Source organism: Calliphora vicina, chromosome 3 (assembly GCF_958450345.1).
Source record: "Calliphora vicina chromosome 3, idCalVici1.1, whole genome shotgun sequence".
NCBI classification, from domain to species: domain Eukaryota; kingdom Metazoa; phylum Arthropoda; class Insecta; order Diptera; family Calliphoridae; genus Calliphora; species Calliphora vicina.
Genome location: NC_088782.1, coordinates 6,484,545 through 6,501,806, shown reverse-complemented (window position 1 = coordinate 6,501,806; position 17,262 = coordinate 6,484,545). Strand labels below are relative to the sequence as shown.

General features: G+C 30.2%; 1 protein-coding gene across 1 annotated transcript; it reads right to left on the bottom strand.

Annotated features, from left to right (window-relative positions):
* Positions 1 to 590: 590 nt before the first annotated feature.
* Positions 591 to 6,697, bottom strand: LOC135953806 (dual specificity protein phosphatase 18). The gene is made up of 2 exons (XM_065503812.1): positions 6,352 to 6,697; positions 591 to 1,704 (listed from the first exon to the last, which is right to left on the bottom strand). The coding sequence occupies exons 1-2, from the start codon at positions 6,462 to 6,464 to the stop codon at positions 1,092 to 1,094; spliced, it is 726 nt and encodes a 241-aa protein (XP_065359884.1). The 5' UTR covers positions 6,465 to 6,697; the 3' UTR covers positions 591 to 1,091.
* Positions 6,698 to 17,262: the final 10,565 nt, after the last annotated feature.

Below are 17,262 nucleotides of genomic sequence, written 5' to 3'. Positions count from 1 at the left end.
CGAGTTCGTTATAACCGTGTCCGATTGTATTTGAAAAATTGTATATAAAATAATCTAAAACATAAAGAAGCGTTTATATTTTATTTATGTGCTATACGAATTAGTAACGACATAAATTTAAAAAGGAATATTTTTAAAGAATGACAAATATTTATGTCAATGACGCAAAATATATCTGGATTGAGAATGAGAATAATTTTTAGGGCAAAACGTAACAAAACTAAAATTTGTATGAAATAAAAATACTTAATAATTAAATCGGTGTCGTTCAGATGCATAGATAAATATATATAGATCGGAAACTCTTCTGTTAAAGACCTAACTCAGTTGTCAAAAACCTATGAGGTGAGAATGTATAAGTAAAAAAACCTAGTGAAAACAAAAACATTATTTTGAGTAATGTTTTTGTTTGAGTGTTTTTTATGTGTATTTCTCTAGGGTCAGATGTTTGATTATAAAAAAGATTTGGAATTTTCTAATTTGGTTTTAATGTAATTAATAGTGCATTGTTTAATTTGTGCCATTTAATTTTTATAATTGGTCTTTGGTTGGTTCAATTTAATTCTTCATTTGTGTTATAATTAATAATATTTTTTGCTTTAATTTAAGATTTTTTTTAATATTTTATTTAAATAAAAATTTATTAAAATTACATAAAATTCATAAATTCTTCTACCATGTTTCATCTACATAATAATAAAAAAAAGTGTAGTTAGAAAATTATTTTTAAACATTTATGGAAACATCTTAAGAGTGCATTCTCATCTAGTGGTTACTTTTAGTGAACTCGTGACTATTTGTGCTACATTGGTTTATTTGGTGAAAAATCTTGCTATTTTTTATAAAAACATGCACAAACACATACAAATCGTTGCATCATCATTTTGTGAGTACAATGTCCGTCATTGCTGACTAAGAATCACGCTGCAAATTTGAAGCTTTCGATACTAAAAAAAAACAAACAAATAACAGAACATAGATACTTTGCAATGTTATGTTGTTTCCGGCTGAAAGCTCTTCACATCCCTGTGGTTTCTTTTGTTGAGGCTAAATTGTGTTGAGTTGTTCTTGGAGAAACTCTTTTTGAGGTTTTATGTTTTAACAGGTTCAGAATTATGACGTCTTCTGAAGGTGCGCTGCCTTTGATAGAATTCCTCCATTGGACGGTATTCAGCTTCATAAACATCGGGAATTTCTTTTTGCAGACATTCCAAGAATATCATTTTAATCGATTGCAAACCCAATAGTTGTTCTTCATAGCAGCGTAGCTGCTGGAAGAAAGCTGAATTTGGCCTGATATGAGGACGTATAGATTTGATATGCAAAAATGCATCTTTAAGATTCATGTGGCCATATTTCATTAAATAGGCCAGACATAAGGTGGCCGAACGGCTGACACCCGCCACACAATGCACCAGGGTTTTGCCACCATTACGGCGTATCTCCTCAATCATATCCGCCACCTCGTCGAAATGTTTTGATAGATCCGTGTGAGTGCTGTCCTGGACATTAATGCGTAAATATAAAATTTTCGTTGTTGTTGGTAGGGGAGTATCTGGCAGTTCAGAGGCCACATTGATGACAAAATTAATTCCCAATTGTGTTAGAATCTGGGGTGTAATAACACTGGCGCCACACAAATACAGACTGGGCAATAGCTGTGAAACTCCCGGAAAACTAGGCACAGTGGTGTTAAGTGGAAAACTGCAAATAAATTAAAAATAAAATTTACAAGTTATTTTTAGCTTTGTTATAGAGGTGGTAAATAAACATTTATGAATTACGTTGTACAATGTGTAGAATTTTATTTTGGTCCAGAAAAACAAATACCAACCTGGCTGACGTCAAATAAACAATTTCTCTTATAATGATTAAGTTATTTGTGTTTTTGATTTTTAATTTCAGAATTTTGTGTTGTTTTTTGTTTGGTACCGATGAGCAAAGCATCGAATAAACACTAAGCACTCACCCCCGCATTTGTAGTTGCTATTTTAGAATTGTTTTGTTTAAAACTTGAATGGAATGAAGAATTCTTATATTCCCGCTTTTTGTATTCCCCTCCCTACTATATAACGTACTACTGAAAATAATAAACAACAAATAGAATGGCATAATATATTTTTTATTAATGTATTTTGTGTTTTATTTTTACATTCATATTATTTGAGAATATGTAGCTATTGTACATACTTTGTTTAGTCAACTGATTTGTAACAGCTTAGGATTTTTTTAAAACAGAAAATTTTGAATTGGTTTCGTTATTAATTGATCTGTGGTCTGCCTAAAGCTGTCAACTAAATTATCCCAATTTTATGTTAACTACTTTTAAATACTGGTCTCATTGAAATTTGTGAAATTCATAGAAGAGAACCTAAGTATTCAGAAATTGTATGTCAAGTGTGAGAACTTAAATTCAGAGTATTACAAATTTTGTGCTCCATTTTGATATATCGAATCGAAAATTAAAATGTTCAAATTTGCTCTTCATTTATCAAAACCTTTAAGGACTTTTTTCATTAAATATTTGTCTCTATGCCAATATGTCATAAATAAGTGAATATTTAATTTTGAGCTTCCACTAAGATATTGAAATTTGTAATCAATGGGGGAAGTAATAGTACCAAAAACGGGAAAACCGGGATAAAACTTGAAACATTAGCACCTCCAATCGTACAAAAATTTATTACCAGAGTGTTATTTGGAACTCGATAGCGAAGGTGTAGTAGATAGGGCTAAATTCGGGTAAACAGTTTCGTACTTTTCCACAATATTTTTCATGTGCGTGGTACGTAAATTAAAGTACATTTGTATAGTTTACATTTGTATAGTTTAGTACCATTAAAACGAGAAATTGGTACTTTTTCTTCTAATGTTACTTTTACAATATATTCTGAATGAAGGGTTTTTTCCTTCATATGGTCCCAAAAAAACCAAGATCTAATATCACTTTTCAGTTTTCTATAATAATGAACCTGAAAAAAGTAAATTAGATGGATTATATGATCCGAAATGAGTCACAATGACAGACTTTATGGAACTTTTTTATATTCTTCTACCTATGATAAATAACTGACAAAACACAGAAGATAAGTAATTGTACTTTTCAAATACTTATAACAATGGAACAAAAATGATAAAATTATGTACATATGTATATTAAATTACTTTCCGAAGGCTCCAGATATCTGACTGTTAGAATTTTGTTATTGGAAATCATCAAAATCACTCCATAATAGATATTTCAAATGATTATAAAGTGATTAAATATTTTTTTAACCAAAATCTAAATTTGGTACGTAAAAACTATAAAAAAAATTTCACGAAGTATTGATTTTAAACAAGTAATTATACTTTAATATTAAATTTTCAAATGTTTTTTTTTTTAAATTTTTAACCAACATTTTTATTTAATTTATTAGCGAAAAAAAGTTATGGCAAAAAAAAATTTGTTCAAAAATTAATTAGTGAAAAAATATTTTATGACAAAAATTTTTTTTTTTGGTGAAAAAAATTCAGATTAAGAAATATTTTTTCCCGATTTTGACCCATTGTAAGTCCAACTTACTTTTACATATTAGATATCCATATTGTCGATATTAATGACTTAGTAATAGATAAATAAAAAATAGGTAAAAAATCGAGGTTGGTTTTTTCTTGTTGTTCATATCTCAGCCGATTTTCTTGATTTAAAATAGGAACCGAACCGGGTCTATGCGGATATATTTAGGTATTAATCATGTATACATGTAAGTTATTTGGGGGCTACGGAAAGTTGATTTCAACATACACACGAAATGTCTATATCGACTCAGAAAATGTCTATATCTATAACGATCCAGAATATATAAGTTTAAGATTTGGCGAAGCCAATTAAAATACTCTTGCTTGGTTTTTAAAAACGACAATTTTTTAAAGGGCATGGTTGTAACACCCTCTTAGTAAATGCAACAGTATGTTCAAGTTTATTTACATTTTCCCCTATAATCGCACAAATGAGTAACAATTTTTCTTTATTTCATTTTGGTTTTCAATTATGACAAATTTTGGGGACTTTTTGGAAAATAAAAATGAGAAAAACTTGGAAAGAGCATAAACATTTCGTTTTGGCGGAATCTATTAAAATTATTTTTAGTTTGTTTAGTTCAAACCAGAGATGGAAAATGATTCATAATACATATTCAAAATGAACATAATATTCAAATAGTACATTTTAATGTAATACTGAAGATTTTCTATAGAAAATACTGTTATACACAAGATCTTCTATATATAATACTGTGATACAAAAGATTTTTATAGAAAAATTATGTTATACTCAGTTTTCAAATATAAAATAATGTATATACACAAGATTTTCAATATAAAATACTGTTATACACAAGATTTTCTATAGAAAAAACTGTTATACACAAGATTTTCTATAGAAAATACTGTCATACAAAAGTATTTTTAGAAAAAATTATGTTATACTGAAGTTTTTCAATATAAAATACTGTTATACACAAGATTTTCTATAGAAAAAACTGTTATACACAAGATTTTCTATAGAAAAAACTGTTATACACAAGATTTTCTATAGAAAATACTGTCATACAAAAGTATTTTTAGAAAAAATTATGTTATACTGAAGTTTTTCAATATAAAATACTGTTATACACAAGATTTTCTATAGAAAAAACTGTTATACACAAGATTTTCTATAGAAAAAACTGTTATACACAAGATTTTCTATAGAAAAAACTGTTATACACAAGATTTTCTATAGAAAATACTGTCATACAAAAGTATTTTTAGAAAAAATTCTGTTATACTGAAGTTTTTCAATATAAAATACTGTTATACACAAGATTTTCTATAGAAAATACTGTTATACACAGGATTTTTCTAGAGAAAATTCTGTTAAACTGAAGTTTCTCAATATAAAATACTGTTGTATACAAGATTTTCTATATAAAATACTGTAATACAAAAGATTTTTTAAGAAAAAATTCTGTTATACTGAAGTTTTTCATTTCAAAATATTTTCTGTAGAAATGCTGTTATACACAAGATTTTTCTAGAGAAAATTATGTTATACTGAAGATTTTCGATGTACAATATAAAACGCAGTTATTCACATGAAAATATTTAGCAGCAAATCGTTCTAAGTCCATAGGAATTTGTAAATTAGTATTTATATACATACTAGTAGCCCGGTAGCATTTACTAATGTTAGTTCTTCAAGTTTCTCCAACCCACACACACCAGCCAGTTCTTATTTATTTGCAAATAAAATATCTAAATTTGTACTGCATACTTTAGGGATATTTTTATTACAGTTGACTGGATTCACAAAAAAAGAATTTCCGAGTTTTACCCGGAATTTTTGTTCTTTACAAACCATCTCCTGAAAATTTTGAATCAAATAAAAAAAAATCAGCCAAATCGCTCCAGCCGTTCTGCTAGACGTGATGCCATTACATACACGGACCATTTCATTTTTATATATGTATATAGAAGATAAAATACTAAACATTTTTTGAAATTATCAACTGAGTCCCGTAAGTACCATAGTACTTTTCAATATGAAATAGTATCAAGAAATCAAGTACGATCGTATCGACTTTGCCATTCCTGATTCAAACATGCATAGAGAAGTGTTAACAATTCAACTAAATGAATTAACTACGTCATTAGGTGGTTGAATTGGATGGAAATAGTTTTGAATATAAATTCACTTATAAATTTAAACAAAAAAAATAAACAGAAATAAACATTTGATGTAAAAAATTGAGTTTGAATTGAATTTTTACAAAAATAGAATGGAATTTTTGCGTATGAGTTCTCAATACAGACATGGCAGGTGAATTTTGTTGTTGTTGGTGGCTGGCAGTTGACGGTTCTTGTCGCCAGTTGGATGTTGGAGGAGTAGAATGGAATGTCTTTCCACTTTTGTTGGCAACCAACAAAATTTTGTTTTCCTCTAGTTTTTTTCTTTTCATTTGTTTATTGCGTTGATTGAGGGTTGTTTACAAAAACACAAACAAAAAAAGAAAAAAAGCGAAAAGACAGAATGAAAAGAGCAAAAAAATGTTTATAATTTTTCACACAACGAGGAAAATTCGCACACACACCATAAATGCTGACTAATAAAAAAGACATTTTCTGAATGATGTAAAAATTCTTTTGGTATTTGGCCAAATGTATGCATAGTTTTTAATTTTTTTCTTTTAGTTTTTGTCTTTGTACATTTCATTTTTCCTTGACAAATTAAACTTTCACTTATTGGCAGAAATGTTCTTGTGAAAATGGTAAATTTTTAAAAATGATTTATTGATTGTGTGTTTTGTTTATTCTTCTGGTTTTGCATACCTTTGATTATTGTTTTCATCTAATTTTGGATTAATTCCTTCCACTTGTATGCAGCCATCAAATATTTCATTTGTCGAATTTAGTATTGATTCTCTTTGTTCCAAAACTTGCATTTTAAATAATTGTTTATTTATTTATTTTTATTTTATTATAAAATTTATTAAACGATTTTATTTATTTAATGATTTTTGTTTTGTTTTTGTAACCGCTTTAATTTATTTCAAATATTTCGAATGTTTGTTTAAAGTTTTGAATATTTATTTAGCACGTCTTTTCTACTCTGCGTTAAAAAACTGACTGTTCATCATCGGTTTGTTTTAAAACAAACGTAAATTTTCGTATAAAACTTTTTTCAATATTTCGTTTAATTTTTTGGTTCTTTTGTTAATGTTGTTGTTGCTGCTGGTGGTGTTTGTGTTCGAACGGAACATCACACATACCAAAACGAATGAATAACTAAAACAGCAAGTGAGTGAACACCTCTGGCCGAGGGGGTGGTGAATAATTTGGCTTTTAAACAGTGGGTGAAATAGAAGTGGTGAATTGTTGGCAGCATGTCATACACGTACATGTTGACAACAACAATATTATAATTGATTCGTTCAGGAATTTCTAACACTCGTAAAATTTTTAAGAATATTCATACAAATTCAGGTAAACATGCAGATGTAATGTCAGTTTAGGTGCCAAAATCACAAGTCAAAGTTGTTTTTTGATATTAAAATAAAACAGAAAAATATAAAAAGAATTTATCGACGTAAGTTCTTGTGATTGTATCGATCATATTTGCTTTATAGAACCTCCCATTCGTACTGAACATGTAAGCAGGTGTCTTGTTATGAACTTTAGGACAAACAATTAACATTCTACTGTAGAGCAAAACAATAGTTTATTTTGGTTTGTCAGATGATTGTATTATTGTATTACACAGCTATTTTAAATATGTATGTTTGTAGAAAATGTCAACAAATGTCAACAATTCGTAGGTACTTATACAATACTTCAACTTGAACATTAAAAGGGCCTTAAGGGACATTTATCGTACTGAAAAAATATCCTGGGACTAAATTACCGCATTCGTGATCGAATGATAATGATATGATGATCAAATTTAGAAAAAAAAAGAAAATTAAAAATCATTTTACTTGATATCGAATTCGAAGTTCGGCACCTGCACAGTGTCAGACTCTAGATTATACAAATCTGACACTGTGCAGATTCTAGATTCTAGAGGGACTAAAGTCTGAATTTTAAATACGGTTAAAGATAGTTCAATGATTTTTGAAACACTGTTTTTTAAAGATTTGATTAAATTTTAAATCTCTTAAACATATTAGTATGCCAAAGTCATTTCACCAAAATTTATAAAGATCGGTCCATAATTATTCATAGCTCCTATATGAGGCCCACTTCCGAAAATAAGCAGCAACGGCTCTCAGACTTTATGGACTTTCTAAAATTTATAAACCTGATAATCCACTTCATCCAATATACTTATCAGTAGGAGTATCCTGTTATGAATTATCAAAATATATTGAAAAATATTATACAAGAAGAATATAATATAAAGAACTTCCTAGAATTAACAAGTAAGAGTGCTATATTCGGCTGTGCCGAATCTTATATACCCTTCACCAAATTATACTTCAAAATTTTAAATATTTTTAGGTAAACAAAATTTAATTTTTTTTCCAGTTGTTTTTTGAATTATTTGAAAAAAACAATTTTTCGATTGTTATTTTAAATTTAATTATTTTTTTTTTTTAAATTTAAATTTTTTTTTTTTAAATTTTAAAAGTTTTTTTTTTTTAAATTAAAAAATTTTTTTTTTTTAAATTTAAAAAATTTTTTTTTGTTTTTTCAATTTTTTTTTTTTTTTTAAAAAAAATTCGGGTTCAAAATTTTTTTTCCCGATTTTGACCCATTGTAGGTCCAACTTACTATATTCTTATATACGTCGTTGCAAATGTCTTTGAAATATCTATCATTAGATATCCATATTGTCTATATTAATGTCTTAGTAATCCAGATATAGGTAAAAAATAGGTCAAAAATAGAGGTTGTCTTGGTTTTTTCCTCATATCTCAGCCATTTGTGGACCGATTTTGCTGATTTTAAATAGCAAAATTCTCGAAAGCATGTCTGACCGAATTATTGAAGATTTGGATCCCGAAGATATCTGGGGTCTTCAGAAAACTGATTTCAACAGACAGACAGACAGACAGACAGACGGACAGACAGACAGACAGACAGACAGACAGACAGACAGACAGACGGACATGGCTTAATCGACTCCGCTATCTATAAGGATCCAGAATATATATACTTTATAGGGTCGGAAATGAAAAATGTAGAAATTACAAACGGAATGACAAACTTATATATACCCTTCTCACGAAGCTGAAGGGTATAAAAATAAAACTGGACACGCTGACATTGTACGAAGATGAAACTCTTATATCTTTGGACGTGGTATCGTTATTTACTTATCCAATATGTTGGTTGGACTTTGGCATCTCAAATAAATTTAGTTATATCGATTTTAGAATTAAGCCCATCAGCTTTCTTCCATTCACGTTTGTTTCATAGCAAAACTTTTTTACAAAATTGTTTAACATGGAAAAGTCTACAATTACTAATATTTCCACATATAAAATCAAAAAAACGCTTTTGCATTAAGCTCTCTTTCCTCATCATAAAAAAGTTGTATATAGTCCCGAAAAAATTCTATAAAAGAAAACAAGTAAGTATGGTCGGTCAAGTCCGATCATATAATACCCTACACTAAGTAAAAGAGCAAAAACATTGTTCTTTTAAAATTTCAATAATTTATATTTTTGAGTGATTTTCGGAAGTGGGCCTTATATGGGGGCTATGACCAATTATGGACCGATCACCATGAAATTAGGTCGTGTGATTTATGTCTAAAGTTAACTATGTTGAAGTTTGTGTGTATACCAACATTAAAGTGAAACCACGTTAAAGTGATTTTCCGAAGCGAATCTACAAGGTGGCGCAAAAGTAATCCTCCTATTAGAAAATGCTATAAATTTTGCGATTGGCCCCTAATGTCAGTTCTGTTTTGCCATTTGTGTAGTAAACACATGCGAAATACACGTTAATAAACAATGTTACGCTACACTGCTCCAGAACGCGGAATATTGCTGACTATTTATTTGACCAATAATCGGTCGGTGACTTTGGCACAACGTGAATTTCGTCGCAGAAGAGTGATGAGGCTCATTTCCATCTTAGCGGGTACGTGAATAAGCAAAATGTACGCTTCTGGGGCACTGAAAATCCTTGTGTAACCCACGAAGAGCCATTACACCCGCTCAAAGTCACTGTATGGTGTGCTGTTTTCGCTGGAGGAGTCATCGGACCTTTTTTCTTCGAAGACGTCGCGGGCCAAACGGTTACTGTGAATGGTGAGCGCTACAGAGCAATGATAAACGAGTTCTTGTTGCCGCAACTTGATGAATTGGGATTGGAAAACATGTGGTTCCAGCAGGACGGTGCAACGGCTCACACTGCACGTGCCACAACCGATATGCTGAAGGATGCATTTCCCGGGCGCCTAATCTCCCGTTTTGGCGATTTGCACTGGCCAGCAAAATCGCCTGATTTGACCTCTTCAGACTTCTTTTTGTGGGGCTTTTTTAAGTCGCGGGTTTATGTCAACAAGCCTCAGACTCTTGCAGCTCTTAAAGACAATATCCGTCAAGAATGTGAGGACCTATCGCCAGAAGTTTTGGCCAAAGTGATGGAAAATGCCATAAAAAGGGCTCAAATGACAATCAACTGTGCGGCGGCCATTTACATGACATCATATTCTCGACTTGATGTAAAAAAAATTAATAGACCAAATAAAAATAATCCACAAGAAGAATCAAAGTTTTTAATTTTTTTTTTTTAATTACAGCCAAAAAACATCGGAAGTTTACTTTTGCGCCACCTTGTATATGGGAGCTATGACTAACCATACTTTCGGGCTTGACCGACCATACTCTCTTACTGGCTTAAAAATAAAACAGAAATTGATATACATATATTTCTATGTTTAGAAACAAAAAACTATTAATATGATCATGAAGTTTTTACAAAGTGTAAGTCACCCGAAAGTGTAAGTCACCAGATGGGTATGATTCGTATTATATTAAACATCATTCACAATGTCATGTCATTTTCATTTAGTGTTCAGAGCAAAAAGTATTGTATCTTATGTATGCCGTAATGAACGCTAGTTGTGCCGCAAATTCAAACAATTAAAGCATTACAGAATTTGTATTAGATACATTTAAAAGTTGTTGGTTTTTATAATATTGTACATACAGACATATTTTTCTTTTAAATCATTTTATATTTAAATAAGTAATTGTTTTCTTTCTTTTCTTGTGCAGGTGTGACTATAGCAATTTTAATTGTTTTTAAACGAAAAATTTTGACAGTTTTTCTTGTAGCGTATTTTCTACAAATTTCTATTGATGATTGATTTCTAAAATATTTATTTGTCTGTAGCAAAAAATAGAAATATTCATGAACATTAACATATTTCATGGTCATCATAAGGAAGGAACGCCATTTTTACCATTTTATCAAAGGTGAAAAAATATATATTACCCTACAGTTGTGGTAAAAGTAATAGAACAGCATGTGGATAAAGGCAAATATTTACTGAAAGAAGCTTTAACACTTTTTTAAAACAATATTTTTTTGTCGTTGTTTACTCTTACAAGTGTTTTGTAAGATCAAACATTATCAAATAAAATAAAACTAAAAATTTGTTTTCAATTGTCCTAAGTAAAATAAGTTTTTGCTATAAATAAAACAATAAGACTTAAAAATGCGGGATTTACAATAGATGGCGTATCTTTTGAACGCGGTTTTTAATAACTTATATGTCATGTTGAAGGGTACATGTCTGTCATTTATTCTCACTTAGATACTACACTATAATTTTGTGCCAACAAGGCGTCATATGCGGGATGTTTTGCTTTACTTCTTTAATTTGAAAAAAGGGCCGCTAAAGCACACCGATTTCTAACCAAAGCTTATGGTGAATGTGTTCCATCGGCATTAACGCTCGGGAGATGGTTTCTGCGGTTCAGAAGTGGTGATTTCGACCCGGAAGACCAAGAATTTAATTCATTACCCCATGAAGATTGTTGTAAAACTCAACAAGAGCTTTCAAAATCATTGGGAGCTACTCAAGCAGCAATTAAAACATTTGTAATCAGCAGGATTCATCCAAAATAAGTGAAGTTGGGAGCCATACGAATTGAAGCCAAGAGGCCAACCAGCCGAATCGACACCAAATTCTCTGTAATTTGTGAGAGCAAAAGAGTCCTATCTATTATGAGCTGCTGAAATATGACCAGACCATCACATGGAACATGTGCTGAACGCAACATATTCGTTTGAAGCGAGCATTGCCGAAAAATGTCCAGAATTTGGGGCCAGCACGAAACCGTAATATTCCATTATGGCAACGCTAGGCCACATGTTGCAATACCTGTTAAAAACTAATTAGAAGGATAAGGTTGGGATATTTTGCCTCTCCTTGCCCCGTACGTAGGTCTCTGGGATAACCTTCATTTTGGGATACGCTAAAGCTAAATATTTTATTCCCAAATTTTCGTGATAGGAACATTTATTTAACAAAATGTGTCTGTTGAAATCAATTTTTCGAAGTCCTCAGATATCTTAATGACCAATATTTTGTATCAAGATATCAGCTATACTTTCGATAAATTGTGTATTTTAAAATCAACAAAATCGGTCCATTAATGGCTGAGATATAAATAACAAATAAAATAATTTAAAAATTTTTTCTCCAAAAAATCAGAAATCTGACTCAGAAATCAATTAATAAGAATTCAGATTAAGAGTTATAAAATTTTATCGAATTTTTCAACATTTCATAATAATAAAAAGAAAAGTATTTCAAAAGTAACTCAAAAATAAACATGAAGATGTTCCACTTACTCCATAGAGTATAATTATCGATAAGTGTATTTCCCAAAAATACATTCTTTAATTCACTAAAAAAAAACATGAAAATCAAATTCCATACAAACATACACATACTCATTCACTCATTAATTCCCTCACTCAATCCGCCAGTCAATAATAAAATAAATATGCTTTGTGTTTTGGCCAGAAATAAAAGAAGCGCAAAATAAACTGAAAATGTTGAAAAGAATATTCTGTAAATAATTTTTAAAAATATGTTTATACACCTTAAGAATCTTAAGAATTTGGCTATTAATTTCAATTAAAATTATTCTTGGCCTTTTGCCAAAATTATAGAAATTCCAATATTGTGCTTACAAATAAACTGAGAGCCAGCAATGCTTTTCATTTCATTTCAATTCTTTTTTTTTTGTTTTTCTTTACTGCTGTGAAATTGCTGCTGACGTTGTATTTGTTTTGGTTGTTGTTATTACTATTTTAGTTGTTTCTTTTATAATTTTTCTTATTTTTAAATTTTATTTTGTTATTTTTGTAAATTTCACATGTTTTCACATTCATAAAAATTCCTTTGATGAAAACTGTAGCGATTCAAACGAGATACAATGAAAATATATTGATTCGCAAAAATAGTTTAGAAAAATGTTTTGCGGGTTTTATATAAAATATTTACTTAATTGTTGAAACGAAACAATTTTAATGTTTATTTTCGAAATATTTTAATTATTTAAAGTAAACAATTCAAATGCCAACGGACTTGATTATTTATAATTATTTTTGCTTGAAAAGGTAAACAAACACATGATTATTTATTAATTTGTTGTTGTTATTATAACAGTTTAACTGCTGTCTTTACAAAACTTTCGAGTAAAACAACTGTTTATGTGGACGTTCATTCATTTGTAGTGACGATTGGCTTCGTTAATGCCGACCAAGTACTTTTGCTGTTCTAAATTTACTTTGAATTATCTAAATTCAGAAATATGTATGACACATAAGTAGGATCAGAATCGGCCATTGGAATTTCTTAAATTGGCTCAATTGACCACAATCACAAAATATGTTGAATAAATTTTATTTTAAAATTAGGTCAGTTTAATTTTTATAAATTTGTTTAGAATGTCAAATCTCACGTTCTCTAGTTCTAGGGTTTTTTTTTAGCTATTTGTGAGAAGCGATTGCAGCGTCTGTTCTCCTAGTTAGTGCGGCTGCGATTAAGCGGTTCGCCAGGTTAGATTTCGCACTAGCGCACGTAATTTTACGTGTATCTACGACGGACGCCTCCGACCCTGAAAGCAAGAAGAATTCTATAATACCCTTAAAAAGGCAATTAATAAGAGCATCCTAGGTAACATAGAGACCAGACGTAATTGTCAAAAACCTAACCCTTGCAACAACAACATACTTAAAGTCAATGTATTTTATTGTTGTATCAGATGTATAATTTACCCTTCACCATGAGTGGCAAGGGTATGTATAAGTTTGTCATTCCGTTTGTAATTTCCACATTTTTCATTTGCGACCCCATAAAGTATATATATTCTGGATCGTTATAGATAGCGGAATCGATATAGCCATGTCCGTCTGTCCGCCTGTGTGTTGAAATCAACTTTCCGAAGCCCCCAAATAACTTACATACACGATTCATACATCAATATCTCCGAAATTCTTCCGGCTCGGTCGAGAAAATCGGTCCACAAATGGCTGAGATATAAGGAAAAAACTAGGACAACCTCGATTTTTGACCTATTTTTTACCTATATCTGGATTACTAAGTCATTAATATAGACAATATGGATATCTAATGATAGATATTTCAAAGACATTTGCAACGACGCACAGAGGGGCCAAACATACAAATTTTGCGGATTAATTGAAAAAACCAATTTCAAGTATCGTGAAAACTGAAAGTGCCAGATTAAAGAGCACAAAATTCTACATGAGCAGGCAAAAAATTAATGTGAAATATTAAAAGGTATTTTTATAGTCACGTGTTGAAATTACATATTGTGAGAAGAAAACCTAAAAAATTTATAAAAAAAAAATAAAACATTGGGCAAATAAATACTATTTGTGATAGGTAATTTAAAAAAATTAACAAATCTAATTATGCATACATCAAGTTCAGGTATTTATTGATATGTTTTGGTTAAATTTAAATTTGAATTATTTGCGGAAGTAGCTTTGATATTAGTTTTTATATTGGAAGTGCAAAAAAAAAAGGAATTTTGTCAGTTCAAATGGACATAAAGTTATTAGCTGGGCTCAGCTGGGCAGAGAATTTGATATAATTTAAAAGCCTGGACAGATAGGCGTTATTTCAGAAAAAATTAGGTTGCGCATCGCTGCGCCTCAGAAGTTACATGTAAATTAGTAAAAGCTTCACCCTTTAAGTCTACCATCAAAAAGCACTTTGCGATTCTGATAAACGTTTTATTGCTGTCGTTGTTGTTGTTATTGTCATTGTTTTTTTTGAGATGTGCAAGTGCTGTGATTAATAATACGAGAGTCACGTGTGAGTGAGGCCTGGACGTGGCTATATCCTTGTATTATAATGAGATAAACAATAATAAACTTTTACCAATTACTTTTCTTTATTTCAGTTTAGTTTTCCATCTATTGATTTTCTAATCGTGAATGAATAGCACGCGGAATTTTAACAATTTAACTCTCATGCACTCACGCTTGTATATGCTTGTTTAAAAGTTTTTTATTGTGGTTAATACGAAGTCATCCGATAGCAGGCAATTTAGCTTAATAAAAAAATCATGTTAGTAAGCGCGATCGCGAGAATTTTAAAGTTTTATATCGGGAGCCAGTTATCACTCACGTTCAGATCTGTAGTTTTTATATTGTCTCATTTCAAATATTGTGTTGTATAAATTTCACAGCAGTGCATTTAAAGTTTGCAAGTCTTTTAGTGTCATGAGTTGGGAAAGATCTCTATTATTCAACCGCCCATTACTAGTTAATATAATGATATCATCTTAAAACAATATGGTAGTTTTTTTTATCAATAAAATGCATAAATTTAGTGTATCTCACTGATGTAGTTCTATAGATATAGGAGAATTAATAATTCATTTGTATGGGGGGATCCCGATTCCACCCTCGTATACCCTTCCGATTTTGGCGGAACGTGTAGTTTGTTCTTAGAGTTACCCACAGCAAAATTAGTGTGCATAACTATTGTAGTTCTATAGATATAGCACAGCTAATAATTATTTTATATGGTGGGTAATTGACTTCCCCCTCCTATATCCCTAAAATTTTGTTACAATATGCGGATTGGTCTAAGGGCTAACCACGTAAAATTTTGCGAGAGTCGCTATTATTGTTGTTGAGATATTAATAAATCCGTAAAAAAGGGGCATTTGACCCCACTGTGCGACGTATATAAGACCATAGTAAGTTGGACATACAATGGGTCAAAATCGGAAAAAAATAACCGAATTTTAACCGAATTTTTTTTTCATCAAACATTTTTTTTGTCATAAATTCTTTTTCCAAAAAAATTAATTAAAGAAATTTAAAAAAAAAATTTTGAAAAAACTTTTTTTAAAAAAAATTAAAAAACAATTTGGAAAAAAAATTTTAAAAAAAATTTTAAAACATTAAAAAAAAAATTTTGATTTTGTTTAAATAAAAATATTTTTAAATATAATTTGGTTAAGGGTATATAAGATTCGGCACAGCCGAATATAGCTCTCTTACTTGTTTGTTGTAATTTTGTTTGGCAAATCGGAGTCTCTCGTCTTTATGTTACCTGGGAGATTCCAAACAAATTTGCTCTGACAATACCAATTTAAAGTCAATTATGGGCACCCATGCACTTGGTCGTAAGACCCAGAATGCCGTACTTTGGGAATGTGTGCGGAAAACAATCTGGTAGTTGGTGGGTCGCTATTCCCTCACAGGAGAATCCATAAAGCGACTTAGGTTTCCCCGGACCAAAGAACGGAAAACCAAATCGACCATTTGGCGATAAGCGGTAAATGGAGGGATTCTCTTTATATGTGCGCAGTCGTAGGGGTACAGACATGGCAAGTGATCACCGTTTTCTAGTCGTAGGGATGCGTAGCAATTCAAAAAAAATTATACTGAAGATATTAGCGAAATTGGGAAACCTTTCAACGATGTTTCAAAGGTCAACAATTTGAATATTTGAGAATTCTCATTTCGGAACCTAAATAAATACTACTCAGAAAATCCGCCACTAAATCCTAAATTTTCAAAAATTTAAAGTGTTCTCCATTTCCATAAAATATTAAAATACGTTATACTAAAATTAGAGATTGGATTGGATTGGATCATCATAATAAATCCATATTTATGATTTTAATTAGAAATAAGTTCAATTAAAAGAACGGACTCGAAACGACGCATACTGAATGGATCATTACACAAATATTTTATTGAAATCGGTAAATATTTCAACACCAAAGGTCAACATTTTGAATATTTGAGATTTTTCATAAAAATATATCACATTTACAGATATTGCGGAATTGTGAAAAAACCTCAGTGTAATATTCCACTAGATCCGAGTATTAACCTGAAGTCAAAATAAACTTATATTTTTTTTAAACTTTTTAACTCTTAAATGTTTGCAAAATTAACTTTTGAATATTTCTTTCACAGATTTTTAAAAAGAAACATTTTAACCCTTTCAGACATTTTGTCCAATATATTGGACATTTGGATTTTTCCTTTTAAAGTCATGTAGCGTTGACGCAATTGGATAGATTTTTACAGTTAATAGCGTTATCAAAAGAGTGTTTACTAGATTCTATATATATGTGATTTAAACATCTTATTTTTCATTGATTTTTGTTAAATTAAGTTATTTTCATAAGTACGTCAGCGTTCTATAAGAATGTGTTAGACATAGTAATATTCGGTGCTTTTTTAAAATGATAATTGCATTATTTTAAGCTCTAA